The 17,944-nt window shown below is 42.9% G+C and overlaps 1 protein-coding gene across 5 annotated transcripts in view; it reads left to right on the plus strand.

Annotated features, from left to right (window-relative positions):
* The window catches only part of TBC1D19 (TBC1 domain family member 19), a 125,825-nt gene that overhangs the window by 92,854 nt on the left and 15,027 nt on the right, over positions 1-17,944 (plus strand). For 3 of the 5 annotated variants that reach the window (XM_075930614.2, XM_006138181.5, XM_014581119.4), the window contains 4 exons: positions 3,719-3,763; positions 5,329-5,361; positions 7,363-7,472; positions 9,302-9,393. In XM_075930614.2, coding sequence (XP_075786729.1) covers positions 3,719-3,763; positions 5,329-5,361; positions 7,363-7,472; positions 9,302-9,393 — 280 coding nt within the window. Of the gene's footprint in view, positions 1-3,718; positions 3,764-5,328; positions 5,362-7,362; positions 7,473-9,301; positions 9,394-10,559; positions 12,761-17,944 lie in introns of those variants that run through there. The other 2 variants (XR_016349404.1, XM_075930616.2) reach the window with 2 other exon arrangements.

Genomic DNA, 17,944 nt, shown 5'->3' on the forward strand with positions numbered 1-17,944 from the left:
AATATTTCATGTATATGGCAGTATTAAATCTAATGTCCTCCATTAAGTATACAAACTTTCTTTTCCCCCAGAGATCATGTAGGTGTATACTCAGTTGGTAATAGCGAAATAGGGCCATTTTGATCCAATTTTATTGGTTTCATAGTACAGTACAACAGTATTCTCTCTAATTAATTAATCCATGTATGGAACCCTGAGCCTCTGCCTGGGTGGGGCTGATTAATCAGCTGTGCTGCTGTGCAGCTTTGAGGTTCTACTACAGTGCTCCCTCTAGTTACTAGTACAAAACCCAAAGTTACAAACTGACAGGTTGACCACCCATGTCATTTGGACTCAGAACTATGCAATCAAGCAGCAACATAGAGCCTCTTCCTTCCCCCTCCCCACAAAAAAGAGCAAATGCAGTACAGTTCTGCGTTAAATGTAAACTACTACAAAAATTAAGGGAAAGTTTTTAAAAAAAGATTTGACAAAGTAAGGAAACTATTCTGTGCTTGTTTCATTTACATCAAGATAGTTAAAAGCAGCACTTTCCTAAGTTCAGAGTTTCAAAGCTGTGCTCGTTTCAATCACTGTTTAGCTGTAAACTTTTGAAAGAACAACCACAATAGTTTGTTCAGAGTTACAAACATTTTAGAGTTAACCTCCTTTCACGAGATGTTTATAACTTTAGGATTCTACTGTACAGGAAACTATATAATGTAATACAAGTTTTCTTGATGTCTGCTTGGATTAGGCAAAATCTCTCATTGTGAGGATTGTACTTCATAGCATTTGCAAAATGCAAAGAAGAGATGAAAACACACAATATTCAAAAAGAACCTTTCTCTTATAATAACAAATAGTCCATTTAAGATTTTTAAAAGGGGATTTAAATAACTAGCTTCTCTGTTCTAGTTGAATGTTTTCTATTTTAAAAAAAATGGTGAGGAGTCCTGTAGCACCTTATAGATTAACTGAAGTGTTGGAGCATAAGCTTTTGTGGGCAAAGACCCACTTCGTCAGATGCATGTAGTGGAAATTTCCAGAGGCAGGTATAAATATGCAGGCCAGAATCAGGCTGGAGATGACGAGGTGGATCCAATCAGGGAGAATGAGGCCCACTTCTAGTAGCTGATCTGGAGGTGTGAATTCCAAGAGAGGAGAAGCTGCTTTTATAGTTAGCAAGCCATTCACAGTCTTTGTTTAATCCAGAGTTGATTGTGTCAAACTTGAAGATGAACTGTAGCTCAGCAGTTTCTCTTTGAAGTCTGGTCCCGAAGTTTTTTTGCTGTAGGATGGATGCCTTTAGATCTGCAATTGTGTGTCCAGGAAGATTGAAGTGTTCCCCTACAGGTTTTTGTATGTTGCCATTCCTAATATCTGATTTGTGTCCATTGATTCTTTTACTTAGGGACTGTCCAGTTTGGCCGATGTATATAGCAGTGGGGCATTGTTGGCACATGATGGCATATATTATGTTAGTAGACGTGCAGGAGAATGAACCAGTGACAGTATGGCTGATCTGGTTAGGTCCTGTGATGGTGTTGCTGGTGTATATATGTGGGCAGAGTTGGCACCGAGGTTTGTTGCATTGATTGGTTCCTGAGTTAGAGTTATTATGTTACGGTGTGTGGTTGCTGGTGAGAATATGCTTCAGGTTGGCGGGTTGTCTGTGGGCGAGGACTGGCATACCTCCCGAGGCCTGTGAAAGCGAGGGATCATTGTCCAGGATGGGTTGTAGATCACTAATGATGAGTTGGAGAGGTTTTAGCTGAGGACTGTAGGTGATGGCCAGTGGTGTTCTGTTGGTTTCTTTCTTGGCTTTGTCCCGTAGCAGGAGGCTTCTGGGTACACGTCTGGCTCTGTCAATCTGTCTCCTCACTTCCTCATGTGGGTATTGTAGTTTACAGAATGCTTGTTGAAGATCTTGTAGGTGTAGGTCTCTGTCTGAGGGGTTGGAGCATATGCGGTTGTACCTCAGTGCTTGGCTGTAAACAATGGATCCTGTGGTGTGTCTGGGATGGAAGCTAGAGGCATGCAGGTAAGCATAGCGGTCGGTAGGCTTTCGGTATAGGTGGTATTGATGTGACCGTCACTTATTTGCACCGTGGTGTCCAGGAAATGGACTTCCCATGTAGACTGGTCCATGCTGAGGTTGATGGTGGGGTGGAAGCTGTTGAAATCATGGTGAAATTCTTCCAGAGTCTCCTTCCCATGGGTCTAGATGATGAAGATGTCATCAATGAAGATAGTTGTGTGTGAGGATAAATTCACAGAGTTCAGCCACCAGTTGTGCTGTGGCATCATCAGGGATACTGTTCCTGACAGCTTGCACTCCATCTGCATGTGGGATGTTTGTGTAGAGAGCCTCTACATCCATGGTGGCTAGGATGGTGTTTTCTGGAAGATCACCTATGCATTGTAGTTTTCTCAGGAAATCCGTAGTGTCACGGAGGTAACTGGGAGTGCTGGTGGCATAGGGTCTGAGTAGAGAGTCCACATAGCCAGACAGTCCTTCAGTGAGAGTGCCAATGCCCGAGATGATGGGGCATCCAGGATTTCCAGGTTTGTGGATCTTGGGTAATAGATAGAACAACCCTGGTCGAGGCTCTAAGGGTGTGTTGATTTGTTCCTGTGCTTGTGTATGGAGTGTCCTGAGCAGATGGTGCAGTTTCTTAGTGTATTCTTTAGTGCGATCTGAGGAAAGAGGCCTGTAGAATTTGGTATTGGAGAGTTGTCTGGCAGCCTCCTTTAGGTAGTCAGGCCTGTTCATGATGACAACAGCACCTCCTTTGTCAGCCTCTTTGATTATAATGTTAGAGTTGTTCTGGAGGCTGTGGATGGCATTGCGTTCTGCACGACTGAAGTTACCAGGCAAGCGATGCTGTTTTTCTATTTTTAAAACAGTAAGAAAGAAATTGAAAATATCTTTTATAAGGTGCAGCTGTATTTAAGACAAGCAATGCATTATGCCTAAAAATTGTTGATATTTTTATTGTGGGTCAAAACATATAATATCCAATATTATTATCATATGCTTATTTTCAATAGGAGATGGAAGAAATTGGGTGTTCATTTTGTTATGTTTGTTGGTATCGGTGTTAGATTTGAAAAAAGGCTTGTTGGAGCAATGGGGATTTTAAGATAGGAAAGAAAAATATTCCAAATAAATCAGTTATGATACCTCTCCATTGTTTTAATGATTCCTCCTGAATGCAACAGTTTCCTTTTTCTGAACTAATATTTCTGCACTTTTCCCAAGTGTTATTCCTATCCATAGAACATTCTCTGTGTTCTGGTCTACCAAGGCATTCTCCTCTTCATTTAAATCTCTTCTGAAAACTCACTTTTTTCTGCAGTGACGGAGTCAGTAATACACTTTATTGTTGTTTAACAAAACACAAAGCATAACAGAATCTCCAAAATATATGTATGTATGCATTCACTGTCTCCATGTAATGGAATTACTGAAACCCTTCTTTTCCCTTATCTCCTCTTTACTGTTTGCCAGTCTCCTTTGTTGTGTCATGTCTACATTTTACATTTGAGGAACACAATATCTCCTTTACTCTGTCTCATGTGAAATGCTTTTCATGCTTGTGGGTCTATATAAAAACATAATTAATAATTAATGGACTTATGTAATGATACTACTGAAAAGTGGGGGGAAAAAATCACATTTCTAGAGCCCTTTTACCATTTGTGTATGTTTAAATCCATGTCTGCTCATTCACAGGAAAACTCGGAATGGAAGAATATGCTGTTTTTTATCCACCAAATGGTAGGAGTTATACTTTTGCCTCCTCTAGTGGGTGATGAGAAAATTACTACTTATTGCAATGGAAAGATAAGCTATACTTAACAAATAAGCAGGATAAGAGTGAACCTCAGGCAGTAGTATAATTGGATTACAGTTCATTTATGCCAAATCACACTGGGTTAGATTCCTTTGTGTCACTACAAAGCCATATTAAATTTAGCAATTTGAAGATTCTCTGTCTAGATGGGGGAATATTCTGATGGCATAGGATAAGAGTAGCATACTTCACTTTTCTTGATTCTTTGTTTAGAGGACCTGACTGTAGCACTGCTTAATCCGTTTCAACATACGAATATATTTTTCACGTTAATGCTATTAATGTTACCCTTACTGATACTGTTATAATCTTTTTTTTCCTCATTGGTCATTTTGTCCACATCAAACTCCCTCCCTTTAGAGTCCTGTCATTGGCTTTTCATTGCACTGTATGTCAAATTTATGCTCTTTGTCTTTGCTTTCAAGGTGCTCCATCACTGATCTTGCATTTGTGTTTCTATCTGTCTCCTTTAGCGTCTTCTGAGTTCCAGCAATGATGTCATTATTGGCACATTCTCTGTCCCCTTCTCTCATTTCTGTCTCCATGTATTCTCTTATGCAGCCCCTCAGAATGAAGCGTCCTCCTTAAAACTTATTTGCCAAAACATCTCCCTCTCCTCATTCAAATCCCTCTAAACACTCATTTCAGCCATGTCACCTATGGGAGCTGAGATAATTTGGAAAGGAAAGCAAAACTAAAGCAATATAACTGCCAAAGATGTCTACATGTCTTTACTGGGTACTGGATTAACTCATTATTGTAACTCTCTTTCTCTGTTCTATCCTTCTTGTCAGCGTATGGTTCTTGCTAGCTGCTGCTTATCTGAAGTTAAGGCCTAGATTTCATGAAAGCACATAAGCACATGCTTGAAGTTAAACATGTACTTATGTTCTTTGCTAAATCAGGTCCTTACAAGTGTGTGTGTGCACACACTTAACTTTAAGTATGTGAATACAGATTGAACCTCTCTAATTCGGCACTCTGGTCTGGCAATGTCTATGTTCTGTCATGATCTCAGTTAGCCAGATGTCCACTTATCATGGGTGTGGCCAAGTTTCCTGTGTTCCCATAAAGTTTGTTTACAGCCACCAATCCTGGCTTTCATTGTTCTATGCTGTTATTTAGCTCTAATTTATCCCTAAATGTCATCTAAGAGCCCAGTAAGCAGTCAAACTGCTGCTGGACAATATTGGCCTCCCATGGTTTGATAAATGTTCCGGTTCAGCACTGGTCAAGTTCTGAGGGTGCTGGACTAGAGAGGTTCAACCTGTAGTTTCATTGAAATCAGTGGGACTACCCCATTTAAATTAAGCATGCGTGTGTTTGCAAAATTAGGGTCTACATATCAAGCACTTTAGTACATGGAATATGTCTTCACTTATTTCTATGAAGCACAAAGGTCATTTTGGGAATTTGAAAAAGCAATAAACATTAATACTTCCATTGATAAATAAAATAAAAGAATGAAAGAACCTTCTTTATTTTGTAGGTGTAATCCCTTTTCATGGCTTTTCAATGTATGGTAGGTATGGCTTTCACATATTAATATTTTAAGTAACAATAGATTTTTGTAAATAAACCACCATTAATATCACATCATTCACATATTTTTGGTAAACTGCTACGTAGCTTTTTATCCATTTATTTATTATGCTTGTGCTTGTAGTCCGATTTTAAGACTGATCTCATTTGCCGGGGCTCTCCACAGAAAGGGGCTGCGCTGGCCAGTCTGGAGCGCCCATGTTGTTGGTGGGCTCTGTGAGACTGGAGCATCCCCCTACCTGTGGCAGGTGGGGAGCTGCTCTAGTCCCCACCAGTTAACCAGAACTGGTAAACAGGTTAACCTTTCACATCCCTACCTCTGACACAAGAACTTGGCTAGAACAAGTAGTATATAACCTCATGTAATGAGATGTCATGACTAATTAACAAAATTGTAGCAACTTGTTAATATTGGATGTTTTGGGGCTGTCTCCCATTACTGCACTGGTATGTCTTCTCCGGAAATCAAGATCACCTGATTTTAAAAAAGTTTAGATTAGGTGAGTGTGTCATTATGCCAATAAGAATTCCAGAAACATATCACTTTTGTATTTTTGTGAAACATTCATTAGTACTCCAAACTGACAAGACAGCTAGTGCAAATGTATTAATTAAAAATGGTCCTGCTTCAGATGATAAGGGAATGTTTTTGTTTAGTTAAGTTTTTGCTTTTTCTGATGAGTCAGTAGTTTTTTCTGATGAACAGCATAGGTAGCCTGGGATGTCCTAATGGGAAAGAACCTCAGTAGGTATTACTACTTAGTAATTTGACAATACATATTTAATCCGTATTCTCTGTTTGAGCTTCAGAAGATTGTCACTTGAGTATGGAATCCAGTTTGAACCCAACTTCTAAGTATTCAATTAGTTGATTGCAAATTCCTCCAAAAGACTACACAGTTGACTATGTTGAAATCACAACCAGAAGTCCTTCCCTTTCTCTACCTGACTTGAGCTTTGTTTTAAAAACTGGCTCTTTAAAAATTACTTAATGTTTACAGTTCAAATAATGTTTACTTTAGAAATCTCCAGCTTAGTTTCATTAGACAGCATTTTTTTTGTATCAGCTGGTATTCAAAGGGCTTTATAATGGTTGCCCAGTAAATTTTTGTCCAGGTTGTTAAATGAGTAAGAAAGTGTCCACGTATTGTTTGACTGATCTTACTTATATGGTCTTTACTACTGTAGTACCTGAGTAACTCACTGTCTTTATGTATTTACTTGGGATTTTAAAATGCATTTTGTGGGTAAACATATAACCACTGAAATTACACATTGACACACAAGAGTAAGGGGTGGAGATGGCTCCGCAGGAGTCAGTGTGTGTGGGCAGTTGGCTTAAAAGCTGGCTCCCTGTGTGTACCAGGTTCTGCAGAGCTGTTTGCTTCCGTCTCCCGGCCCCCTGTGCAGCTGCATTGAGGGTAACTGTGAAGGTTAATCAGTGAGCCCACTTTAAATGTGTATACTATCACATCCCTAGTATTTATCTTCACAGAATATCTGTAATGTAGGGAAATGCTATTATTCCCATTTTACAGATGGGGAACTGAGTCCAAGAGAGACCAGGTAACTTGTCCAGCATATATAAGAAGTCTACAGTATAGTATGAAATTAAACCCAGGTCTCCTGAGTACCTAGCTAGCACCCAAACGACTGGACCATCCACCCTGAAAACATATTTTTGATCCTCATGCAAGGCCAGGTCTATGGAATAGGCAGGATCTAGTTTGTTCTGCCTCTTGATATCTATAGGATTTTAATATGGACTATAGTATTCATGTTGTTTGTCATTTATTTTTATTATAATATCTAATATTAAAAATAAATATACTTTTTAAAATAAATAAGTCAGAACTAATGTATAAATGTATTAGTCTGAAGATATTATTGGTATGTTTTTTCTCATATTTCATGCACTTGTTCATTGAACTATTTTAGCATTTTACAGCATTGAGTCAATTAAATTCTTTTATCCTTTCAGTTGCTCCACTTTGTTTTCTGTACCATGAACCTTCCAAATTGTATCAGATATTCCGTGAGATGTATGTGCGTTTTTTCTTCAGACTCCATTCCATCTCTTCTCATCCCTCTGTAAGTTCATTAGGAAGTAAGACCCAATAAGTCTATATTTCTATTTGTTATGGAACAGTAATGCATAATAGCATGATTTTATTTTCTTAAGCGTACGTGGCTGACTAATGTCACTTTAACTATGATAAAAATGTGATGCAAGGCTGAAGTAAAATTATATAACTTTATTTGAAATCCTGTAATTTATACTTCAATAATGGTACAATTCTTTGACAAAGAGATACTTAATAATACTGCAGTCATGCTGTTAGGCTTTGGGGGAGCCAAATCTTTTGTATAATATAGGCCTCGATTCAGAACAACACTTAAGGAATTGAGCACTGTAGTTTATAGATTTAATCATTCCCAGCCAACTTTCAAAGGGATCTCAATTTAGTTTTTCTTTTCACTTTCACATAGAATCTGATTGTTAATTGCATTTTGATAAAATACGTTTATTTAAATAAAATGGCATTCATTTAGCTAAGTATACAATTTTGAAAATTCTCTTGAGTTCTTCTTGCTCTATATAAGCTGTAGAAAATGTTAAAATCTAGCAAAGTATTTTTACATTAAGAGGTTTTATAAATGTACATAGCAATATATTTCCAATTATGTAACAATGTATTATTAATTATGTGAACAGCACAGAAGAATATCTAATAACATTAAAAGATGAAGGCTACTAAGAGCCCATTTTGCTACAGATGGTGGACTGTTTTGTTAAAAAGCTTAGTACTGTGAATGGTAACAATGATGGTCAAATAAACAAATGACTATCACAGTGGTAGATATTGTACCTGGTAATAAACATCTTCTGGATTAGACCTATGCTTTGGGATATTAGCAGCATGGCACCTGATGGTATGGAAATGTATTCTAGTTTCCATTATGATTTTTAAATGGGAGAAATTTTTAAATGTTCTCCCACAGTTTAGACTACTTAACTTTTACTTGTTTGTAATAATTTCAGCTATCACTTTGTCTAATGAAAGATAATACAAAAAGCCTTGTCTATATGTAACTGGTATTACTTTTATTCTGATAAAAAACCCCACGTGGGTTGCGTAATACTGGGCCTTTAATAGGCTTAGGGTGCGTCTACACAGCATCCTAAACTCAAAATAAGATATGTAATTTTAGTTATGCAAATTGCATATCTTATTTCTAAATAGGCCAAATTTCAAAATAAGCTATCTTCATAGAGCCAAATTTCAAAATAACGCAGTATTTCAAGCCATCTCTTATCCCTTGTGCAATGAGGCTTACCGGGATATTAAAATAGCTTGCCCATTATTTCGAAAAATATTTTGAAATAATGGATGGCTTGTGTAGAAGAGGGATAGGTATCCCGAAATAGCCAGGTAGTGTACACATACCCTTAGAGACAGATTTTTAAAAAAATATTTAGGCATCTAAAATGCACATAAGTGCCTATATGGGATTTTTCAAAATACCTAATCTACTACTATTAAAATCAGTGGAACTTAGGTGCTTTTAAAAATCCTACTTAGGCACCTATCTGTATCTTTTGATGGCTATATACTTTAAAAAAATCTGGACATTAGACCTTTTCCTTACAGATACTGCATATGGATGACTTGAAATTGAATGTGACAACTCAAATATAAAGTTACTCAGGAGTGGAACTTGTAGGATCAGGACCTTAAAGGGTGAAGATATCTGGTTTGCTCATGTTACTCTAGTTGTGTATCACTAATGTATTAATAATTTGTCTTAATGCGTTAATTAAAAATATATTTTTAAATTTGAATATTATTTACTCAAAGTATAGTCTGTGTGAGTAATTTATGAAAATATGTTTTTAGGGTGTGGTGTTGTTTTTCTAGGGCATTGTGTCACTATGTTTGTTATTTGAGACACTTCTTCAAACCCATCTCCCTCAGCTCTTTTATCATCTTCGAGAAATTGGGGCACAACCGTAAGTACTTTTTCCTCATTTCAGCATTTATTCATGACAATAACTGTAACTCACATTGTTCTAGAAATGCTGTTCTTTGATATTATAACTCAACAATTATGGGAGATTTTTAAAAGCCCAAACTTCAGCTAAGTGTCCAACATACATTGAAAGTCAGTTGAGGTGGGTTTCCTAGTATCAATGTGTGTTTTTGAAAGTCTTTCCCTACATCTCATAAAATAGCAAATGGGCTTGGATTGTTTTTACATAAAGGACTTTACTTCCTTCTTTGACAGTAGAAGGTTGAACATATTTGGTTTGTTTGGGCATACCTTAAACAAACAATGTTTGTTGTTTGGACATACTTTAAACAAATAGTGATGGTTAGTTTAATGCATGCCCAAACAATAAAACCCCTGAGAATAAAAACACACATGAATTCCAATATCACAGCCAAAGGGAACTTCACAAGAATTTCCATGACCTATGGGGGTGTTCTGGGGTGTATTCCCTCGGGCCTCCAGGGGCCTTCTCATCAGGAGTGCTCCCCTTGCCATCCTCAAACCCCGTTCACACCTAAACTCTTTTCCCCGTGTCCCCTTGTGTCCTAACTGAGTCCTTTGCTCAGGATAAATGTCCTTCAGTCTTCACTTGTGGTTCGCAACTCTTGGGTCCCTGGAATGGCGCTGTCAGCCTCAGAGGGGAGGGGGACCTGAGCTTTCCCTCACTCCAGATCCCGACCCAGAACCCTAAGGACAGGGGACACTCCCCTGTCTGGTTGGCGGGGACATACCCCGTAACTCACCAACCCGCGGGATTCCAGACGCTCCGTCCTGGGCCGTTTCCTCCTCTCCGTCCTGCTTAGTCTCCTCTGCTCAGGCCCTGCGCACCCCTTCTGGCATCCAGCACTGACCTTTTGAAGGGCCCGTGCCCCATCTCTCCTCCCCCTCACACACCTATGCCGGTGCGCTCACACGCAGGCACCCCCACGTATGCGCTCAGAATGGCACCTGAGTGAACCCCGCACCACTGCCGCGGGGCTGTCTTTTGGCCGCAGAGCGCTTCTGTGGCGTCTCAGGGAGCGTGGGAGTTAGCGACCTCCAGCAGATAGCTCGACACCCCATCACACACCCTCACCCTCAGGTTTCTTACTTCTCCTTCCTGTGTGTCCTCTTCTCCTTCCTTAGACCTTGAGAAGAAGTCAGCGTTGCTATGCTTCGTCTCCGCCCGATATAGTACCTCGAACTTGTAGGGCTGTAAGGCTAGATACCACCTCATTATTCATGGGTTAGTATCCTTCATCGACTGGAGCCACCATAGTGGAGCATGGTCTGTTATCAGTTTAAAAGGATTCCTGAGCAGTACCTCAAAGCCTCTATTGCCCACTTCACCACCAACGCCTCCTTTTCTATGGTCAAGTAGGCCTGCTCTCTGGGGAATAGCTTTCAGCTCAAGTATAATACTGGATGTTCTTCCCCTCTGATCTCTTGTGCCAGAACGGCTCCCAGTCCAACCACCGATGCGTCAGTCTGTAAAATAAACTCTTTTGAGAAGCTGGGTTGCACCACCAGTGGAGCTTGTGTCAGGCATGACCTCAGTTGCTGAAATACTCATTCGCACCGCCTGACCAGCACACCTTCTTAGGTTGTATCCCTTTGGTTAAATCAGTCAATGGAGCAGCTACCATTGCAAAGTCAGGTATAAAACTTCGATAATAGCTGACCAGTCCTAAAAATTGACGGACCTGCTTTTTGGTTGTAGAGGTATGATATTCCGCGAGGGCTTGGACTTTGCTCACTAGGGGCTTTAGCTTCCCCCTTCCTACTGTATATCCCAAGTATGTAACCTCCCACTGTCCTATATGACATTTCTTCAGGTTAGCCATGAGTCCCGCATCCTTAAGCGTCCTCAACACCACTTGCAAATGCTGCAGGAGTTCAGGCCAGGTTAGGCTATAAATGACAATGTCATCGATATAGGCTGCAGCATATGGTTGGTGTTCTCTAAGTACCTGGTCCATCAATCTCTGAAATGTTGCCGCAGCCCCATGCAACCCAAACAGCATAGTCCTAAACTGAAATAGCCTAAAGGGGGTAGAAAAAGCGGTCTTTTCCCTGGACATAAGCGTCAATGGAATCTGTCAGTACCCCTTTGTTAAATCTAATGTCGAATGTGAGCTTGTCCCAGCCTCTCTGAAAGTTCATCCACCGAGGGCATCGGGTAGGTGTAGAACCGAGAAATAGCGTTTACCTTATGAAAGTCAATACAGAAATGAACGGCTCCATTCGGCTGTGGCACTAAGACTATTGAACTTCGCCAGTCCCCGTGGGATACTTCGAAACATATTCTGCACTTCCTCTCGCACCGTGTCCCACATTTTTCTTGGCAGTGGGCGTATTGGATTGCGTACTTTGTGTCCTGGGACCGTTGCAATATGGTGACTCACTAATGAGGTGCATCCTGGTGTCGCGGACAATACCTTTTGGTAAGACTTAAGGACTTCTAGCACTTCCTTCCACTGGGCAGAAGCCAGTTCCTCCCCCATCACCACCTCCCTGGGACCCCCAGCATCCTCTGCCCTGGGCCCTAGGTCGATGGGTGGTGGGGAGGAAATTATCAACAAACTCTCGCACAGGTTCCACTTCTTCAAAAGGTTTACATGGTAGACTTGTGTCCCGTGCCTCTTGTCTACCAAGTGTGCCTTGTAATCTACAGCCCCTACTTTATGAATAATTTCAAAGGGCCCCTGCCATTTTGCTAAGAGCTTAGATTCCTTCGTGGGCAACAAGAGAAGTACCCTATTTCTGGGTTTAAATTCTCTCAACTTAGCCTTTCTGTTATAATAATATGCCTGTTTTTCTTGGGCCTGGAGCAAATTGTCTTTGGAGAAGTCCCCTAACCGCTGCAACCTCTCCCTCAGGTGTAAAATGTAAGGGAACAAGCCCTGGACTGATGATTCCTGTTTTTCCCAAGCCTCCTTAACTACCGTAAATTAGCGTATATAACCCGCACTCGTGTATAACCCATGTTTGTTTCCTAAATGTATTTAAAAAAAAAAAGTCTTAGATAAACTGCACATGTGTATAGCCCGTGGGTTATATATGCTACTTTAAGGTACCAGGTAATTGCACATATCAGCCGCAGCCTCTGGGAGGTGGGGACCGGAGAGTGCAGTGCAGGCGAGCTGGCTGGCCTGCGGGAGTGGAGCCGCACTCGCGCCCAGGCAAGTAAAAATAACCGTATATACCCCACAGATATGTACACCCCGTAGTGGAGTTGCGGGGTTTTGTAAAACTTTGTATAACCCACGGGTTATATGTGCTAAAACACGGTAAGTCTAGGATACCCCTTAGCTGTTGCCTATATGGGTATGTCTAAACTACATGGCTCCGTCGACGGAGCAATGTAGATTTGTTGTTTTGGCAAAGGCAAATGAAGCCGCGATTTAAATGATCGCGGCTTAATTTACATTTACATGGCTGCCGCGCTGAGCCGACAAACAGCTGATCAGCTGTTTGTCGGCTCAGCGCGCTGGTCTGGACGCTCCCCTGCCAACATCAAAGCCCTTTGTCGGCAGCCCAGGTAAACCTCATCCCACGAGGAATAACGGGGCTGCTGACAAAGGGCTTTGATGTCGCGGCTTCATTTGCCTTTGCCTATGTGTCTAATCTACATGCCTCTGACGACAGAGGCATGTAGTCTAGACACAGCCTATAAGAGCTCAAAAGGGGAGAACCCTGCAGATGACTGGGGGACTTCCCTTACTGCAGATAGTAAGGCTGGTAACAACTTGTCCCATTCCTGCAGGTCCTCCTCCGTAAAGCAGCGGAGCATACTTTTAAATGTTTGATCGAACTGCTCCACCAGCCCATATGTTTGCAGATGGTATACGGAAGTACGTAAAGTTTCGATGTGCAACAGTCTACATAACTCTGCCATTAGCTTGGATGATACATTGGTGCCCTGGTTGATTAGTATTTCCCGCGGGATCCCCATTCTAGAAAAAATCTTCACTAATTCCACGGCTAACGTTGGGGCCATCGTGTTTTTCAAGGGGATGGCCTTGGGATACCTGGTGGCATAGTCCAGTAGGACTAATATATACTGATATCCTGTCTTGGACTGTTCTAAAGGGCCTACTAGGTCTAGGGCCACCCGATCGAAAGAGACCCCTACCACGGATAAGGAGACTAAAGGAGTTTTTGACTCGGTTCGGGGCTGGGTTAGCTGGCACTCCGGATAGGAACTACAAAAGTACTGTACCTCTTTATGCACCCCTGGCCAGAAAATCTTCTGGGTGATTCGCTGCAGGGTCTTCTCCATTCCCAGGTGGCCCGCCCAGGGGTTCCATTGGACTAGTCTCAGTACTTGCCTTCAGTAACCTTCCGGGACTAATAAATGTTGTAAAGTCCCTCGCCCCCCTCCTGCATCTGTTTCTAGATACAAGCGGTCCCCTCATACCTCAAAGGAAGGCCCTTGAACCTGATATCGTCCTGTGCCACGATCCGGTTCTGCATTGCCGGCTTGTTCCCAGGCTCTCGTCAAGGAGGGGTCTTCTCTTTGCTCCAGTAGGAAATCCTTTCCTGTCACCCAGTCTGTCAAGTCATCCACGTCCTCGGGGGTCTTCCCGTTTCAGTTTGAGGTGGGGGGTTGGTCCGCCTTTGTCGATCCTCTTGTTGCCACCTTCTGAACAGCCAAGGCGTTCTCTGGTTCCCGGCTCTCTGACTTAGGGGAAGTTTGCCAACTCCAGGTTTCTACTACCCGCTGGAATCCCGGCCAGTCTGGCCCCAACAGCACCGTATACGCCAATTTTGGTGCTAAGGAAACTTGGCATATCACCTCCTCTACTTCATTTACAATCCGTACCCAAGGTGTTGGATAGGACTGTGCATCTCCATGGACACACTTCATCCATACCAGCGTCCCGGCTCACACGGGTTCGGCAACCAAGTCTGCCCGTACTATTGCCTGCCCACACCCAGAATCCACCAGGGCCTGTACTGAGGTTCCTTCCATCTTTCCCCCACCGTCACTTTTCCTGTGCCGTAGGGTTGGGCCCTATGGGTTAGAGGCACTACCTGCCCAAAGGATCAGTCCAGAAAGGGACAGTCTCTTCGAAAATGCTTGGCCACACTCATAACAGCAACTTCGAGTCATTGCCCCCAGCGTCGGTGTTCATCCAACTTCATCCCACCTTGTTCCTTTCTTTCCTTTCCCTGGCCCCAAAGCCTCCACTTCTGCTGTGGCCGGCTTGTTATCCTCCCTACTCTGCGGGGCCCATACTAGCCCTCAGCCCCTACCTCCTCGAGGAAGGCGGGCTCTCCCCAGGAGGGGACACTCTGCTTGACCTCCCGAGGATACTTTTTTCCTCCTCCTGTCCTTCAGCAGTTAAACAGTCTTCCATGAGAGTGACGGTTTCGGCCAAAGTTGCCGGCCTATGTCGCCGCGCCCATCTTTGAGCCTCCCTCAGCAAAATATGTAGAAGTTGTTCTAACGCTGTCGTGTCTGCCAATTGGTTGCTCATACGGCGATCTGGTTCTAGCCATCTCCAGCAGGCCTCACACAATTTCCAGGCCATTGCCCACGGGCGTGCCCCCAGTGGGTACTGTTCCTGCTGGAACTTCTGCCTATATATTTTGGGCATTACCACGGCTTGATCTAATATAGCTTTTTTCTCCTTTAATAATTTAATGCCTCCCTGGCAGCTAGGCCCCGATAGGCTAATTGGGCAGGGCCCGACAGATAGGGTGCGAGTAGCATGACTCAGTGCTCCTTGGACCATCTGGCCGCTGTGGCCACTCTTTCAAAGGTGACCAAATAAGCCTCGGGATCGTCTTGAGGGCCCATCTTCATTAATCATATGGGTAACTGTGGGATCCCAATTGTGCCTTCCTCTACAGGCAGCCCAGTTCCCCCACCAGTTCGCCCCAGGGTGATGCCCTGCTGGAGCCATCACTCATGCTGAGCTCGTTGCTGATCAGCAAGCTCCCGCAGCAACTGGCGCTGCTGTTCCTGGTTCTGAGTGGCCAATTGCTGCAACAGTTGAGGCTGTTGCTGCCGCTGTTGCTCTGCCAACCACTCAAACATTTTAGTTGGGTCCATTGTGCCCCCCATCCCTATTATATTCTCTCTTTTTTTAATTATTATTATTTTTTTAAAGGTGCCCCTTAAACCAAGGGTTAGGGTCAGATACCCACATTCACCACCATCTGTTCTGGTGTGTATTCCCTCAGAACTTCAGGGGCTTCATCATCAGGAGTGCTCTCCTAACCGACCTCAAACACCGTTCACACCTAAACCCTTTCCCCATGTCCCTTTGTGTCCTGAGTCCTTCACTCAGGATAAACGTCCTTCATTCTTCACTTGCGGCTCGCAACTCCCGGGTCCACGGAATGGTGCTATCAGGCTCAGGGGAGGGGGACCTGGGCCCTCCCTCACTCCAGGTCCCAACCCAGGACCCTAAGGACAGGGGGCACTCCCCTGTCTGGTTGGTAGGGACATACCCCGTAACTCACCAACCCGCGGGCTTCTGGATGCCCCGTCCTGGGCTGTTTTCTCCTCTCTGTCCTGCTCAGTCTCCTCTGCTCAGGTCCTGTGTGCTCCTTCTGGCATCCAGCACTAACCTTTTGAAGGGCCCGCGCCCTGTCTCTCCTCCCCTTCACATGCCCACGCCGGCACAGATGCCAGGAAACGGCGCCCCCACGCACGCGCTCAGAGTGGCACCTGAGCAAATCCCGCACCACCGACATGGGGCCATCTTTTGGCCGCAGAGTGCTTCTATGGTGTCTCGGGGAGTGCGGGAGTCAGTCTGACACCCCATCATAGGGGGGTAGATAGTATATCAGGAAAATGCTTAAACTCTGTTCTGCTTTGTACATAAATGCCAAATTCTTAATGTGAGATTTACCCAGAGGCCCAATTCTACACTTAAGAATGGACGTTAAACTTCTGCTTTCTTTATATTACATTTTGACTGAATTACTGAAAAATTAATTCATAGGAACCAACTTGCAGAAATAAAAGGATCTAGTTTCCAAAACATGTCTTTATTCATGCCAGATCATAGAATCATAGAATCATAGGACTGGAAGGGACCTCGAGAGGTCATCGAGTCCAGCCCCCCGCCCTCAAGGCAGGACCAAGCTCCACCTACACCATCCCTGACAGATGTCTATCTAACCTGTTCTTAAATATATCCAGAGAGGGAGATTCCACCACCTCCCTTGGCAATTTATTCCAATATTTGACCACCCTGACAGTTAGGAATTTTTTCCTAATGTCCAATCTAAACCTCCCCTGCTGCACTTTAAGCCCATTACTCCTTGTCCTGTCCTCAGAAACCAAGAGGAACAAATTTTCTCCTTCCTCCTTGTGACACCCTTTTAGATATTTGAAAACTGCTATCATGTCCCCCCTTAATCTTCTTTTTTCCAAACTAAACAAGCCCAGTTCATGAAGCCTGGCTTCATAGGTCATGTTCTCTAAACCTTTAATCATTCTTGTCGCTCTTCTCTGTACCCTTTCCAATTTCTCCAGATCTTTCTTGAAATGTGGCGCCCAGAACTGGACACAGTACTCCAGCTGAGGCCTAACTAGTGCAGAGTAGAGCGGCAGAATGACTTCACGAGTTTTGTTTACAACACACCTGTTGATACAACCTAGAATCATATTTGCTTTTTTTGCAACAGCATCACACTGTTGACTCATATTCAACTTGTGGTCCACTATGACCCCTAGATCCCTTTCCGCCATGCTCCTTCCTAGACAGTCGCTTCCCATCTTGTATGTATGGAACTGATTGTTCCTTCCTAAGTGGAGCACTTTGCATTTCTCTTTATTAAACCTCATCCTGTTTACCTCTGACCATTTCTCTAACTTGCTAAGGACATTTTGAATTATGTCCCTATCCTCCAAAGAAGTTGCAACCCCACCCAGTTTGGTATCATCTGCAAACTTAATAAGCGTACTCTCTATCCCAATATCTACATCATTGATGAAGATATTGAATAGTACGGGTCCCAAAACAGACCCTTGAGGAACTCCACTTGTTATCCCTTTCCAGCAGGATTTAGAACCGTTAACAACCACTCTCTGACTACGGTTATCCAGCCAATTATGCACCCACCTTATCGTGGCCCTATCTAAGTTATATTTGCCTAGTTTATCAATAAGAATATCATGCGAGACCGTATCAAATGCCTTACTAAAGTCTAGGTATATGACATCCACCGCTTCTCCCTTATCCACAAGGCTCGTTATCTTATCAAAGATCTGCTAGGACTATCTCAGTTTATGTCATGGGGAACTAGCAGCTTCTGAAAGAGACAATATTAAAGGAACAACAGTGAACTATCGTTTGTCTGGTCATATCAAAAGAGAGACAGGAGGTTTACATGGATTTATTCAGGCCACAACTTTATTATTAGGTGTCTGGGACTACCCAACAGATAACAGTATACAGTTTTGGCAACCTCCAGGTTGTTTTTTTTTTGTTTTTTTTTGTAACTACCCAGGGGGCTTTCACTAGTTTTTCCTCTTCTCCATCCCTGTTCAAACAACTCTGTTTCTGGGA

Source organism: Pelodiscus sinensis, chromosome 4 (genome assembly GCF_052426305.1).
Source record: "Pelodiscus sinensis isolate ZL-2025 chromosome 4, ASM5242630v1, whole genome shotgun sequence".
Taxonomy (NCBI): domain Eukaryota; kingdom Metazoa; phylum Chordata; order Testudines; family Trionychidae; genus Pelodiscus; species Pelodiscus sinensis.